This window comes from Citrus sinensis, chromosome 8, assembly GCF_022201045.2.
Source record: "Citrus sinensis cultivar Valencia sweet orange chromosome 8, DVS_A1.0, whole genome shotgun sequence".
Classification (NCBI taxonomy): Eukaryota; Viridiplantae; Streptophyta; class Magnoliopsida; order Sapindales; family Rutaceae; genus Citrus; species Citrus sinensis.
This window is the reverse complement of record NC_068563.1, coordinates 17807338-17822475: the sequence shown is the minus strand read 5'-3', so window position 1 is coordinate 17822475 and position 15138 is coordinate 17807338. Positions and strand designations below refer to the sequence as shown.

The 15138-nt window shown below is 38.7% G+C and overlaps 2 protein-coding genes across 2 annotated transcripts; both read left to right on the top strand.

Moving 5' to 3' along the window:
* The first annotated feature begins 802 nt into the window (after nucleotides 1–802).
* LOC127899362 (uncharacterized) lies at nucleotides 803–2176 on the top strand. Its single transcript, XM_052432721.1, has one exon. It carries the CDS (start codon nucleotides 803–805, stop codon nucleotides 2174–2176), a length of 1374 nt encoding a protein of 457 aa, XP_052288681.1.
* A 9960-nt stretch (nucleotides 2177–12136) lies between these two features.
* LOC102621317 (cytochrome b-c1 complex subunit Rieske-4, mitochondrial-like) lies at nucleotides 12137–14640 on the top strand. The gene is made up of 2 exons (XM_015533104.3): nucleotides 12137–12439; nucleotides 13713–14640. The coding sequence occupies exons 1-2, from the start codon at nucleotides 12247–12249 to the stop codon at nucleotides 14354–14356; spliced, it is 837 nt and encodes a 278-aa protein (XP_015388590.2). The 5' UTR covers nucleotides 12137–12246; the 3' UTR covers nucleotides 14357–14640.
* The last annotated feature ends 498 nt before the right edge of the window (nucleotides 14641–15138 follow it).

The following is a 15138-nucleotide window of genomic DNA, read 5'->3' as shown; positions in this document are numbered from 1 at the left end:
ACGAACGTTCCACCGCCTCTTGCAATTCCTGCAGCAGCCAGGGTACGAGGCATGCAAAGCGTACCCACAAGGATCTCCGTGAAAAGTTAAACGCGAAAAGGGCTTCTTAAATGGAAAAAAATGGAAAAAAATGGAGAACTTGGAAGCCCAAGTGAAGCTCCTCTCCGAGAAGCAAAACATCATAGCTGCTCCAATGCCAATGATCTGCCAATCGCCATTCACTATGGAGATTCGGACGGCAGCTCTCCCCGAGGCATTCGCCATGCCTCAGATACCCCAATACTCGGGTACCACTGATCCCTTGGAGCATGCTAAGCTATACCGCGACCAAATGCTTATCAAGGGTGTAGATGAGAGCGCTATGTGTAGGATGTTTACACACACACTCACGGGCCCCGTGAAGTTATGGTTTCGCTCTTTGAAAGTGGGTAGCATATCTTCCCTACACCAATTGTTATTCGAATTTACTAAAGAGTTTTCCTACGCTTCCACTCGAGATAGGGTAGCCTCCAAACTTGCCTTTATCAAGTAAGGGGAAGCCGAGCCTTTGGCGGAGTATGTGAGTCGTTTCCACCAAGAGGTACTGCGAACCGGTGCATTTGGAAACCAATACACATTGACCCTTTTTGAGAAAAATTTGCGGTTGGGCAAGTTATGGCGTTCTTTTCAAAAGAAGTGCCCACTTTCATATGGGGAAGCCCGTTCTCGGGCGTTGCAGCAAGTGGAGATGGACGAGAAATGCCAATTGAAGCGCTAAGAAGATAAGGCTGATGTTATAAAGAACAAGGAGAAGCCCAAGAGGATGGAGGCCCCAATATTGCGGGTACCCCAAGCACAGAGCCCTCCACGGGCTGCCCCGTGGGGACGAGGGTATAACTCTCAGGGTACCTTCAGGGTACCCCAACCTCCAAGATCGCCACCACCGGATCAGCGAGAGCCACCACCGAGGCCTCGGTACGAATCTTACCATCCACTGAATCAATTCCGAGAGCAGATCTTCTACTATATTTGGGATAGCGGCCTCCTCCGTCCTCCTAAGCCGATGAAGAAGTACCCCAACATGAAGCGTAGCCTGAAGTATTGTGAGTTCCATGAGGATTTCAGTCATAGTATAGCCGAGTGTTTTACTTTGCGTGAGGAAATTGAATCTTTGATTCTTAGTGGGTACCTCAAAGAATTTGTTGCTGGCATGAGAGAAGCTTGGAAATCCGCGGAGCAGGATAAGGGCAAGCGGGCAGCTGATGGCAGTCCTGAACAAGAGGTACCCCCGGGACATAAGAAAGGCGTGTATGTCTGGATGATCATGGGCGGACCGACTTTAGCGGGCCAATCTAGGAGGGCTATCAAAGGCTATGGTAGATCGTTGTCGATAACCACCAATATTGGCAGAGAAGTCAACCTTAATGAATGGGGTACACCGAATGTACCCCAGCATCCCCCGCCTATCCTTTTTACAGAAAAAGATGCTGAGGATAACTCGTACCCCCATGACGATGCCTTAGTAATTACGCTGAAGGTTGCCACTGGTAAGGTAGCAAGAACTCTTGTAGATACCGGCAGCTCCGTTGACATCATTTTCAAAAGCACCTTTGATCAACTATTGATTAAGTCGCCAAAGATCATCCCCTATGCTACGCCTTTTATTGGGTTCGCCGGAGATATGGTTATACCAAAGGGCATCATTACGCTGCCTGTTACACTTGGTAAGGTACTTCACCGTATTGTTCATATGATTGATTTTCTTATTGTAGATCACCCGGGTGCCTACAATATTATATTGGGTAGGCCGTTTTTAGTAGCAACTAAAGCGGTGGTATCCATGCACTACCTCGCCATGAAAGTCCCGACCGCCCAAGAAGTTATCATCATTAAAGGGGACCAACAATCGGCTCGTGGATGTTACTCCGTGGCCTCCAAGGTCACTTACCAAATAGCTTCCGATCAGCCAATGAAGGTGTACCTCAGTGGCAGCCAGCCCACACCTTATCCCTCAAAGCGAGCACTTGCTAGACAGCGGAGAGTGGTACTAAAAAAATCTCCTCAGATAGCCCACCCACGAAAACAGTTGGAATCCTCACCAATGGGCGTAGAAGCAGTTGCGGGGAATAGCTCAAGGGTACCCCACGGGGACCAGGTGGAGCCCAGATGTGAAGTTGAGGCACCTTTGGATCCCTGAATATTGAAAGATAAAAAATGGGGTACCCCAGTTGAAGACTTTATTTCAGTCTCAATTTGTCCCACCGACCCAACAAAGACCGTGTAAGTAGCTCCAATCTTTCGGAGGAACAAAGAGAGAGACTCATCACCTTCCTACACGAGCACCACGACGTATTTGCTGGTCCCACTCGGATATGCCGGGTATCCCACCTTCCCTCTCTTGTCACAAACTCAATGTTAGCCCACATGATAAATCGGTCAAACAGAAGCGTCGCGCCTTCAACCAAAAGAGGTACGATGCAATTGAACAAGAGGTAGACCGCCTATTAGCAACGAGATTTATCCGGGAAGCAGTGTACCCCGATTGGATATCCAACGTTGTTCTAGTCAAGAAATCAAACGGAAAGTGACGTATGTGTGTAGACTTCACCGATTTAAACAAGTCATGTCCCAAGGATAGCTTCCCGCTTCCCCAGGTGGACCAGTTGGTTGATGCAACAGCGGGGCATGAGATGCTTAGTTTTATGGATGCCTTCTCCGGTTACAACCAAATCCCAATGTATGAACCCGATCAAGAAAAACGGCCTTAATCACCAACCGTGGGTTATACTATTATAAAGTTATGCCGTTTGGTTTGAAGAATGCCGGGGCTACCTATCAGCAGCTAGTGAACAAAATTTTCAAGGAACAAATCGGGCGCACCATGGAGGTGTACATAGATGACATGATCACTAAATCGGTACATGCGGGGGAACACCTGGGGCACCTCAGAGATACCTTTACAGTTTTAAGAAGACACCAGATGCGGCTCAACCCTAAAAAATGTGTATTCGGGGTTACCTCGGGGAAATTTCTTGGGTTCATGGTACAACAACGGGGGATTGAGGCCAACCCCGATAAAATTCGCGCGATTCTTGACATGAAATCGCCACGCACCATCAAAGAGGTTCAAAGCTTGGCAGGCCGGGTAGCTGCCCTGAGCCGCTTTATCTCCAAGAATACAGACCAGTGTAAGCCCTTTTTCAAAGCTTTGAAGACAGGTAAGAAGCTCCAATGGACACCCGATTGCGAAAAAACTTTCCAAGAACTGAAGGTGTACCTCGTGAATGCTCCAATACTTGTCGAACCTGAGCCGGGAGAGGTGCTTCTGTTGTATCTTGCCGTATCCGAGCATGCCACCAGCTCTGTGTTACTCCGAGAGGACGATAATGGGGTACAATGACCTATTTACTACACTAGTAAGGCTATGGTTGATGCCGAAAAGAGGTATCCCACCTCTGAAAAGATTGTTTGGGCATTGGTTGTCTCCGCACGGAAGCCCAGACCATATTTTCAAGCTCACACTATTGCAGTCGTCACCAACCTTCCCCTCCGGTAAATCCTCCAGAAGTTAGACATGTCCGGAAGGCTTCTCCGATGGTCCCTCGAATTAAGCGAGTTCGACATCATCTTCAAGCCTCGTTCGGCGATTAAAGCCCAAGCCATCATTGATTTCATTGCTGAATTTGCCAATGACTCAAGTGGTGAAGGTGATCCGAGGTACCTGTTAGATACCCCATCCACCGACGAAAGGGGGCAGGTCTGGGAAATATATGTAGATGGCTCCTCTAACTCACACGGAAGTGGTGCGGGAGTTATTATAATCGACTTGAACAAGGTAAAAATATGCTACGTTTTGCAATGTGGATTCAAGGCTTCAAACAACGAAGCCGAATACGAGGCCATTATAGCAGGGTTGAGGATGTCAAAGGCTTTGGGAGCAAAGAGGGTACACGTCAAGAGCGACTCCCAGTTGGTGGTAAGCCAAATTATCGCACAATATCAAGCGAAAGAGGAAAACATGAAGGGGTACCTCGAAAAAACCAGAGAGTTGATGTCCCAATTTTGCGAGGTTAAGGTGGAAAGGGTACCCCGATTAGAAAACAGCGAAGCTGACACCCTGGCAAAAATGGCGTCCTTTGGTGTAGCTCAGTCAGCTGACCCCATCACGACAGAACACATACCCACCCTCAGCGTTGATCTCCTAGAGCCATTAGAAGTAGGATCACTGTCCAACGAGGTACTTTGGATGAAGCCTATCATAAAGTACCTTAAGGACGGAGACCTCGTCTCAGATAAAAGTGAAGCAAGAAGACTAAAGTATAAAATCGTGCGGTATTGCCTAATCCAGGATACCCTATACAGAAGAGGGTTCACTCTTCCTTACCTTAAATGCTTGAGAAGTGACGAGGTCGAGTATGTCATGAGGGAGATACATGAGGGGATTTGTGGCAATCACTATGGAGCACAATCACTGGCGCAAAAAGCTCTCCGTTAGGGGTATTACTGGCCTACCATGCGGGAAGATGCCAAAAATATGGTATGAAGCTGTGACAAATGCCAAAGGTTCGCCAGGGTACCCCACCTACCCCAGAGAAGCTAACAGTTATATCTTCCCCTTGTCCCTTCGCTATATGGGGAGTGGACCTCATTGGCTCGTTACCTACTGGGAAGGGGCAAGCAAAATATGTAATCGTGGCGGTAGATTATTTCACAAAGTGGGCGGAAACGGAGCCACTAACAAGCATCATAGAAAGGAAAACCACGTAATTCATTTGGAAGAACCTCATTTGCATATTTGGGATCCCCTATGCAATTGTTAGTGATAACGGCAAGCAATTCGATAATGAAAAATTTTGAAGTTTTTGTTCGGAGCTTGGGATAGCCAACCGATTTGCTACACCTGCCCATCCCCAATCTAATGGGCAAGTCGAAGCCGTTAACAAGATTATCAAATGTATCATGAAAAATAAGCTAGAAGAAAGAAAAGGGAGCATGGGTAGACGAGCTACCTGGGGTTCTGTGGGCCTACTAGACTACTTAAAACACCTCCACCTGGGAGACAACTGTTCGTTCTCATCAGCAGTTGAGTAAAAAAAAAAAAAGAGGTGGGAAAGGGAAAAGACAAAGAGAAGATTTTTTTTTTTAGCTCGGCAATACATAAAGATTAGTCAAGGGAAGAAACTAAGTAAGCTACCCTCGGCCCAACCGCGTCGCCACGTGTCACTCATACAATGAGTTTCTTTTGCCTCCAATACTTCTCGCAAAAAAGAAACTAGGGGGATGTTGTTTGAGGAAAAAATAGGAAAGGCAGTAAAGCGCCACGTGTCAACAAATGGAATGACTCTAACACAATCTGAGGTACCTCGCACAATCCGAGGTACCCGGCATGATTTAAGGTACCCTGGACAAATAGAGATACCCAACATGATATGAGATACCCTACACAATCCGAGGTACCCGGCGTGATTTGAGGTACCTCGCACAATTAGAGGTACCCCACATAAATAGAGGTACCTCGCACAATTAGGGATACTCCACATAAATTGAGGTACCCCACGTAACTCGAGGTACCCGGCAGATCAGATGCAAGAGAATTCTCCAAAAATATCCGTCGTGAGAAACGTCTCTATCTCTTAAAAGATATTATTCGATTTTGTCAGAATTAGGAATCAAGAACGTTGTACCAAAAGGGGGGGATAGCCGCCTGCTACCTCTGCCAAAAGTGAAGGACACTGTCCTAAGGATAGTGGTCCTCAGCCGTCTACCTGACAGCTACTGCAAAGGTACCCTGGACCACTCTCCAGCGCGCGCCACATTTCCAAAGGATGAGATACGCCGCGAACATGCACATAACGGCCCAAAAATCATAAAAAGGTAAAAGGACGTTAGCCAAAAAGGATACGCCACGTGGCAGCTGAGGTACTCCATATATAAAGGTGCTTAGGTTTCATTCTCCAAGAGGTTCTAACTCACCATTAACACTCACACTCCAAAAAATAAGTTTTCTTCAACCTTAAACCCTAATTTACAGAGGGCTAGCCAGCTCTCTTTGCCATAAAAGCTTGAGTTTGCTAACTTGAGTGTCGGAGTGTGAACGCCGAGGTACCCCGGCTTCACCTCTAACCTCTATTTCATTGTTTTGCAGGCGTGGAGCCCATTTTGAAGGACACCTCTCTTGGTTTTGACCTTTCACCATTGTTACCACTTCCTCTCCCCTTCTCACCTCCCCCAAATTTCAGATATATCGCACCGCACACAACAAACCAGTGAGGTACCCCATCTCCCCCAAAAATACAAATTCATTGTTTTAGATATGTTTGGCTTTTCCTACCCCAAAATCTGTTGAAAACAATGATCTCACTAGTTATGTTACACTTTGGGCACATAATCATTCTTCCGCTACTAGTCTACTATTGTTTATGTTTTTTCTTCATTTGTGTTATGTCTTTTCAATTGCCAGTTTTTGCCGTAGCATTTTAACAGAGTAAATTAGTTGTAAGTTTTTACTTCTAACGACCCTTTTGTCCTTCTCTAGAAAGTCCATAGTTTTCTGACCACCTTGATAATAATAGTCAGACTTAATTGAATCATATTATTTAATCTTACGTCAGTTTGAAGTCCTAGGGTTTCACTCTAAATGGGATAAATTTTAAGTAATCTTCAGGAAATGAGGTGAGAAATAAGGGATAAATAATCCTAATGTAGTTAACGGGGTGAGATTTGGTTCTATATTCACCACCCCGATTCCTATTATACAAAAAAAAAATTTAATTTTAATTTTTTCAATTACAATATTGGTTAATAAATTGTTTTATTTTAACCTAATTTAAATAATAATATTACTATGTTTCCTTTTTTTTTAAGGTGTTGTTCTCTTCAAATATTTTACAGTTTTGATATCATTTTAAAATATTATTTCAAACTTTTGGAGATATTTTTACTAATTCAAATACTTTATAATATGATTGAGTTTATTTAAGTTTTTAATTTTTAGTTTATTGAAACTATATACCCGTATCTACTATAAAATAAATAAATGAGGAATGAGCCACGTATAGGTAAGTTATTCCCTACACGAGTATTACCCCTATCCCTATCCCACTAGTTTTTCTTGGGGAATGAGGTGGGGAATGAGAGCGAAATTTTTAATGAAGTGGGGAATGGGGTAGGGCTCTTCTCCCCCACGTCACTTCACCCCATTTTCATCCTTGACTGTGAGGCCAACTTTATATACATTAGTTTCAATTATCTGAGGCTGTTTGAGATTGTTTTAAGAGATTTAAAAGTGATTTTAAAAAATTAAAAATTATTTTTTATTATTTTAGTAATTTTTTAAATATCTTTTTTTAAAATTACATTATTCTACAAAAGATTTTAAAAAGTAAAGGATGAGTAATTTTTTAAAATTTCATATTGAAAATTGATTTTATACACAATACAATTTCATATATATTCTCATATATATTATAAAATCCTAAAATTATTCTTATTTAATTAAGAAATAAAATGAGATTATTATTATTTATCAATTATATTGAGATAAAAAATAAAATAAAAATATTTATTTTAATTATTAATTATTATATATACACAATCGAAATATTATATATACATGTTTATTTTAAAATTTATTTTTATTTAATATTTTATCAATTTTAATAAATTACATTCTGACACCATTTTTTTTAAGTTGTCTATAGATTTTTTTTTTCTTTTAAAGAAAACTCCATTAGAGTCAAAGAAGGTACCAAAAGAATAATGAAAATAATAATAATGAAACCAAAATTGTTGAGACTTGAATTCTATGGGGCAATAAAAGTCTAGAACCCTCTCCGGCGATAATTGAAGCAAGGTTTGGTTCGGTTCATTTTTGGGATAAACTTTTGATTTCGGTTCGGTTTATGTCTTAAATTAAAAAAATCCGTTTAGTTTTTAAGGAAAATAAAATCTGGATCAGAATTGATAGTTCGTTTAAGTTCTGTATCGATTTTTTGGTTCGGTTTTGATTTTTTTATTACAATTCACTTAATGGTTCGAATTAATAAATCAATTTTTTAGTTCATCTTAACTTGCATATAAGGCCTACTATAATAAATGTGTAGTCAACACAAATAAAATAATTTACAAATATGTATTCGCAAAAAAAAAAAAATTACAAGGATTTTGGACTAAAACAAAGCATTTTCATAATCATCATCACTGTTTCTAATATAAAAGTTATAAAAGCTTTTGGCCCAAAATAAAAATAAAATAAAATAAGTTTCTGTATCACAATATAATTTATCAAAATATATGGATCATAATAACAACTTACCTCTTAACTTTCCTTTTAAAAATTTTACAAAAAATATTAGACTATATTAAAATTTATGTGTAAATATTTCCTAAGATTGAGTCGTATCATAATTTTATAAAAAATAGAGATCCAAATAATAATATTAGTTCAGTTTTTTTATATTCAATTTTTTAAAAAAATTAAATCATAACTAAAAAAAACCGAACCAGATTTTGTTCAGTTTCTGTTAGGGATGGCAATTTGCGGGCTTGGGCCGGGCTTTTCAAAGCCCAGGCCCATGCCCACATCATTCAAACGAAGTCCAGGCCCTTCAAAAACCCGTCCAAGCCTGTCCAAACTTGGACGGGCCGAACTCGGGCCGGGTTGGGGCTTTTTAAATTAATTATAAAATATTTTTTAAATTAAGAAAAAAATTTAAATTAAAGATAATCATCTAATATATAAATAGAATAATAGTCCAATACATAAAATATTAGTAATACAACCTAATAAAATAATAAATACTAATATAAAAAATTAAACTAATTTAATATTTTGAGTTTTTTCTTTTTTATTTAAATTAATTCATAAATTTAGAAAGCCTGGGCCAAGTCTGGGCTTTTTTGCTAAGCCCTTGTCTAGGCCCAACATTTGTGGGCTTTGTAATTTTTGGGCCCATATCCAGACCCACCCTTGTGGGCTGGGCTGGGCTTGGCCGGGCCTGGGCCAGCCCGGACTTTTTTGCCACACGTAGTTTCTGTTGGATTTTACCAAACCCGAAGCAAGTCTGATTATTCAATTACTCTTTCTTTATGGTAATGTTATCCAGCTCCCTCTCCCTCTTTATTATTTTCAGAATTACTTTATTTATTAGTTATCTTATGAATTCATCCCCAAAGCGAATTCTCAACAATTATTATTTAATTACTATCTTTTTGAGCCACCTTACGTTGACGACTCCAATTAAATTAACAGAGAAGAATAGGAAGGAGTTTTCAATTAAAGATGCCTTAAAAATAGAGTATTTAGTTAAATATACCTCATGCTTGAAAATTATCTAGATATACCTTTTTATGTGGTACATTGTCTAAAATATCCCTAAAGAAAAATATAAAACACACACAACTCACCTCTAACACTCTTGACTTCTCACTCTTTTTAACTCCACACAACAAAAACTTATTCCACACTCAAAATCACTCACAAATAGCTAATGTACTAAGATTTTAGTTTGCAGCTAGGTGCATTATTCATCCCATGAATAAGGTATTATAAACTTTTTTTTATTTTGTGTTATTTATTCATTTGGTTGACATTATATTATTTTTAGGGTTTTGTTTGATTTGTGATAAACAATAAAGCAACTCATATTTTTATTACATTTGTATCATATGACTATTATTTGATGGATTTTATAACTACATTCGTTAAAACTTGAAGTTGTTGCCAAATTTTTTTTTTGCACCCGACATACACGACAACAGTCGTGTATGTATGGATTTACACGACTGTAGTCGTGAAAATGTGCAAAAGATTCCAATTATTATGACACTTTATCATTCCATTGGTGCAAAAAATATATTTTTTTCACTATATATATCCTTTTACTATTACTGGACTATAGTCGTGTGTTTTAATAAGTTACACAACTACTATCTTGTACATATAAACTTACATACTATAATTGTGTATATATGTAAAATGTTTCAATTGTTATGAGATCCTACATTTTATCAGTGCAAGCAAAATATTTTTTTAAAGAAGAAATATGTCCTCTGACTATTTACTAAGTCATGTATTTTTGTAACTTACACAACCTCTGTCATGTATGTATGAATTTACACAATATCAATCGTGCAAGTTTGAAAGATATAGTAGCTGTTATGACACCTAGCATTCTGTTAGTACAAAGATTACAATTTTTTTTTACTAAATATATCATCGGACTGTTTACAAGACTATTGTTGTGTATTTTAGCAAGTTACACAACTATTGTCGTGTAAACTAGTAATTACACGACGTCAGTCGTGTAAATAGGCAGACAGTTCCACATTTCGTTATATACCTTGTTTGATTTTGTTTTTGTTTGTGCATTTGTTGTATAATCAAGTATTGTATTATTGTAGGAAATGACTTTAGTATGTGTGCCTATTATGTTTTATGGTGAATGGATTGAGCAAAATGGCCATTATAGATTTAATGGTATGGAGGCAAGAGGGATTATGGTGCCCCGTTCGACAATGTACACAATTGATAGAAAGAGTATCTTGGGTTATTTGTATTGATATTTTTGAATTTGACATTGAAATGAAGTTCAAGCTCAAAACATTCGATCCAATGCCGTCCATCCCAATTATGAATGATGATGATGTTGATTATTTTCTAGAGGAAACAATTAGTGGAGTTGAGTTGAAGATTCCTCTTTGCATTACCTACCAAAGAAAACAAATTTTGATGACCCCTATAAAGTATACATTATACTCATTCAAATTATTATAGTAAGCCAAGAAGTACTGCATAGAATAAAACTCTCATTATTACTCACCTCAGAATGAGTGAATTCAAAGTTGTCTTCTATTTAGTGATGATTGAATGCAGATCAAGGTTTAGGTATTCAAAGACAAAAAATAGTCTACTACACTATCCAGCAACCTACATCCAAATTGTCACAAAAATTCAGTTACCAAAACAGAAACTAAAGAAAAAAATAATAGTTATAATGATAATAATAAAAACAAATCCACAGGTGGGCAACAGTACAAACAAGGACAACAACATTACTGGGCTAAAAAATTTCAGTTTGCCATGACTAATCCCCTTGCTTCTTGAGCAATTATTACTGAAAAAATAAATGATCAAGAAATGAAATCTTGAATCCCAATTCTATTTCTGTGTCATTTTGGGTTACAAATAAATAAATTCAAATCCTATTCCTCATTATAAGTAGAAGGAATATTCTTTAATCACCCACTTTTAAACAAAAGAAACAACATAATCATAATGTAAAAACGCTAAAATTTACTTATATACCAAAATTGCTTGACAATTGAAAAAGAAAAAAAAAGGGCAAATAAACTCAATGAAATAGAAAATATAACATCAAAGCCTTGTAGAATATATCAATCGCAAAGAATCTGAAGGGCGAAAGAAAAAGAAAGCGAAGAACAAATTGATTGCAACTTCAATACGCTTAAGGTTAGTAAAGAAAGAGAAGAATACAAGAAGAAAAATAAAGAACGATAAAATGAATTGATATGTCGTACCGACGACAGCTTTCATGTACGGAAACACCATGACTACATTTGAATTTGTGGAGTCTACGGAGATTTTGCTAGAGCGAGAATGATTATTGAAGTGTGTTCTAGTGATCTTTATAGATATTTATATCAATGGTCTAAAAAAACAACAGAATCCGCAATGCCAGCAACAATACCACCGTCACTAATCTGCATCTAAATTGGAGGAGCAGGTAATTGGGGCTCTTAGTTCCTCAATGTATTGCAGTGCTTCATCAAGAATTCGAACACTGAAGTATTCCTCAAGCAGTGATATGATTTTTTTACGGAGATCAGTAAAATTTAATTTTGTTACAGGAGCTGACAGCTTCTTCGAAGAAGGAACTATTGATGTAGTAGGAGCAACATGCTTAGTATATTGAGTTAAAGGTTCAACCCCTAAAGTAAATCCAGAAGAACGGGCTGAAGGAGACGGTGGTCGTGAGAGAGAATTGGAGGTTTTGTTACATGACTGGTTGTGAGTAGTTTGGTTGATTTAAGTTTTTCATTAGGCTAATTTCGTAACTGCATATTAGAAAAGACATATATGAAAAATATTTGAGTATGGGGTGATTTTAGATAAATATCCTATTTTTGGGGTATGCCACGGACAAATCCCTGTAATAGGAAAGAAAGAAAGAAACAGAAACCAAATTGAAATTGAGTGTTTATGAAGCCCTAGCAGTACCGTTATTGACGTCCAGAAAGTAAAGGAAGATGTTGAGAGTGTCGGGGAGGAGACTCTCATCCTTACGCTGGAACTTGCAGCAGACAACCTCCGCCTTCCTATCTGGGAACTATCTTAATGACGGCGGCTGCGACGCTGCCGCTGCCGCTCAATCTCTCTCCAGATCCGTCAATTCCCCGCTTCCTTTCTCTTTCACTTCCCACATTCCGCATCTCATCAGAGGTTTGTTATTTGAAAAATGTGAAAAGATCATTTTTTTTCCCGAAAGTTTTACAGATTAAGACGGGGCAGTTTTATAAACTCGTTATAGTGATTGCTTGATTCAGTGGCACTAGTGATTTATTTATTTATTTTTTTGGTCGACAGAGAACAAATATTTTGAAGGTGTTTACATGATGTTTTGGCTTCTTTTGATGGATTAAATTGAATGCTCCAAGATTATGCCAGGGATTATTCTGCCACTTTGTAACCTAAGATAATCATTTTGAGGGTCTTGTTTATATCCTTGGAAATGTATTTCTCAAGGAATTACAGTATTCTTGAGTAATTTTGGACTGATGGCTGGTTCCTGGAAAGAGATTAGGTTTTGGGTAGGTGTAGAAATTTTTCTTTTGTTTCGTCGGTTGTCTAATGCACTGACCTTTTGTTGTCGTCAAATGGTCCTATTCTCAATGAATTGAAAGAAGATAAAAGTTCGTAGGCTCTTGAAAAATCGGGAAAATTCTCTTGCAAGTCTTTCTTCAGCAGCCTTATTGATGGTTCCAGCATCGCTTTCTTTGACCCTTGATCTCTATTGGGAAAGCTATTGTTCCTGCTAAAGTGAAGCTACTGACCTGGTAAACTTAATGCAAGTAATATTATTGTTCAAAGGAAAACTACTGTGTATTTATCTCCAACAGGTGCGTCATGTGCAGCATAGTTGCTAGACTATAGACCACCTGTTCTTGCACTGCTCTTCTCCAAGCTTTTTGTAGCTATGCTGTTTTCAGCCTTCCATATTAGTTTGGCAGCCCCTTCATCGTGCTGGTCCTTGCTTTTGGACTTTCCTTTTCATTTAAAGGAGGATGGTTGCAGTGTTATGAGCTTGTTGTTATGGCTATTTATTGGGTTGTGTGGTTTGATAGAAACAAAAGGATATTTGAGGACAACACAGGGGGATACTTTTTATACTTGTGACACAGTATGGTTTTAGGCTTCCATTCTTATGCGTCCATTCTACTTCACAATTGGGTGTGTAAATGGCCTAATAGGGAGGAGATTTTTGTGCTTCTATAGTTATTGTAGTCTCTTTTATGGTTTACATACTGAGTAATACATCTGTCTTTCTTTTGAAGAGGGGAGAAAGAATAAGAAAGAGAGATACGTTTCGGGCTGGATGCTATGATTAGGATGAGGGGATTAACTTAATTTCTGTTTTATGTTTTTATTGTATATTTCTTTGATTGAGACTTGATGTGTGTGAGAGCTGCTTTTTGATATTTGTAAACTGTTCCAGGTTTGTCTGCTGAAGCCCTCAGTCTAGGACGTGATTTGGGTCTGATCTCAGACCTTCCAGCTACTGTGGCAGCTGTGAAGAACCCAACTTCAAAAATTGTCTATGATGAGCACAATCATGAGCGTTATCCACCTGGTGACGCCAGCAAGCGTGCATTTGCTTATTTTATCTTGACAGGTGGCAGGTTTGTGTATGCCTCCTTAATTCGTCTTTTGATCCTCAAGTTTGTTCTTAGCATGTCTGCGAGCAAAGATGTCCTTGCCCTTGCCTCCCTTGAGGTTGACCTATCCAGCATTGAACCCGGGACTACTGTTACAGTCAAGTGGCGTGGGAAGCCAGTTTTCATCAGGCGTCGGACTGAAGAGGATATTCAGTTGGCTAACAGTGTTGATGTAGCGTCACTCCGGGACCCACAGGAAGATTCTGTCAGGGTTAAGAATCCAGAATGGCTTGTCGTTGTTGGTGTGTGCACACATTTGGGGTGCATTCCTTTACCAAATGCTGGTGACTTTGGAGGTTGGTTCTGCCCCTGCCATGGTTCGCACTATGACATATCTGGCAGGATCCGCAAGGGGCCAGCACCATTCAATCTAGAGGTACCCATGTACAATTTCTTGGACGAGAACAAGTTACTGATTGGGTGATCATTGATAGTGGATATCTTTTTGGAGCAGTTCCTTTTGAATGAGTGTTGTAATAGTTTCCTTTTTTTTTTTTTATTTTCCCCCTCTCTTCCACCAAAGGAAAATTTGATTCCACAAATTGATTTTGTTTTGCTTTAAGCTATTCAGCTATGCTTTACATATAAAGCAATTCTGAAGTTGAGAATAATGCAACTGGAAATTTGTTGAGCACTTTCACCTTGAATGGTTCTTAAATTTTGTTAAATAATCTAAGTTTATGAAAGATGATGTTTCAGCCGTAGAAATTCTCCATGTAAAAATGTTGATAGACTGCAGCCTCATTGAGTTGCTTCTTAATATACTCTTCCCCCTGCATTACTGTATTGCTCCTTTTTCCTTATTTCTTTTTAGGATTAGGATTATTGGGTGCATGTTCAAGTCTGGTGCATCTGCCACATCTTTTTAATTTGTAAACGATCTATGTTTATTGTTGCATCTGTTTTTATACTTCGGCTAATCCTATTGATTAAATGAAGCTCAAATGGCATCGATACGAGACAAGTGGAGCCAAATCATCATGCTTCTACTCACTTAACGGGGGATTTTTAATGGAGTATGATGGAAATGGAACTTGATTTCACTGTTTCATGACCGTCCTTCAATCGCTTAATTTGTGTGTTAATCAACTACTCCATACTAACCAGCTACAAGAGGCATTCGAGTTGATTCCAGAGAGTAGATCATATTTTCAAAAAGATATTGAAGGAAAAAAAAAATTGGCGTATCTAGACTTTTGATTCATG

Excerpts from the sequence above, each read along its gene's own strand:
- LOC127899362 (XM_052432721.1), top strand. The coding sequence starts at position 803 with ATGGAGGCCCCAATATTGCGGGTACCCCAAGCACAGAGCCCTCCACGG.
- LOC102621317 (XM_015533104.3), top strand. The coding sequence starts at position 12,247 with ATGTTGAGAGTGTCGGGGAGGAGACTCTCATCCTTACGCTGGAACTTG. Across the intron at positions 12,440-13,712 it reads CATTCCGCATCTCATCAGAG|GTTTGTCTGCTGAAGCCCTC; the intron begins GTTTGTTATTTG and ends AAACTGTTCCAG.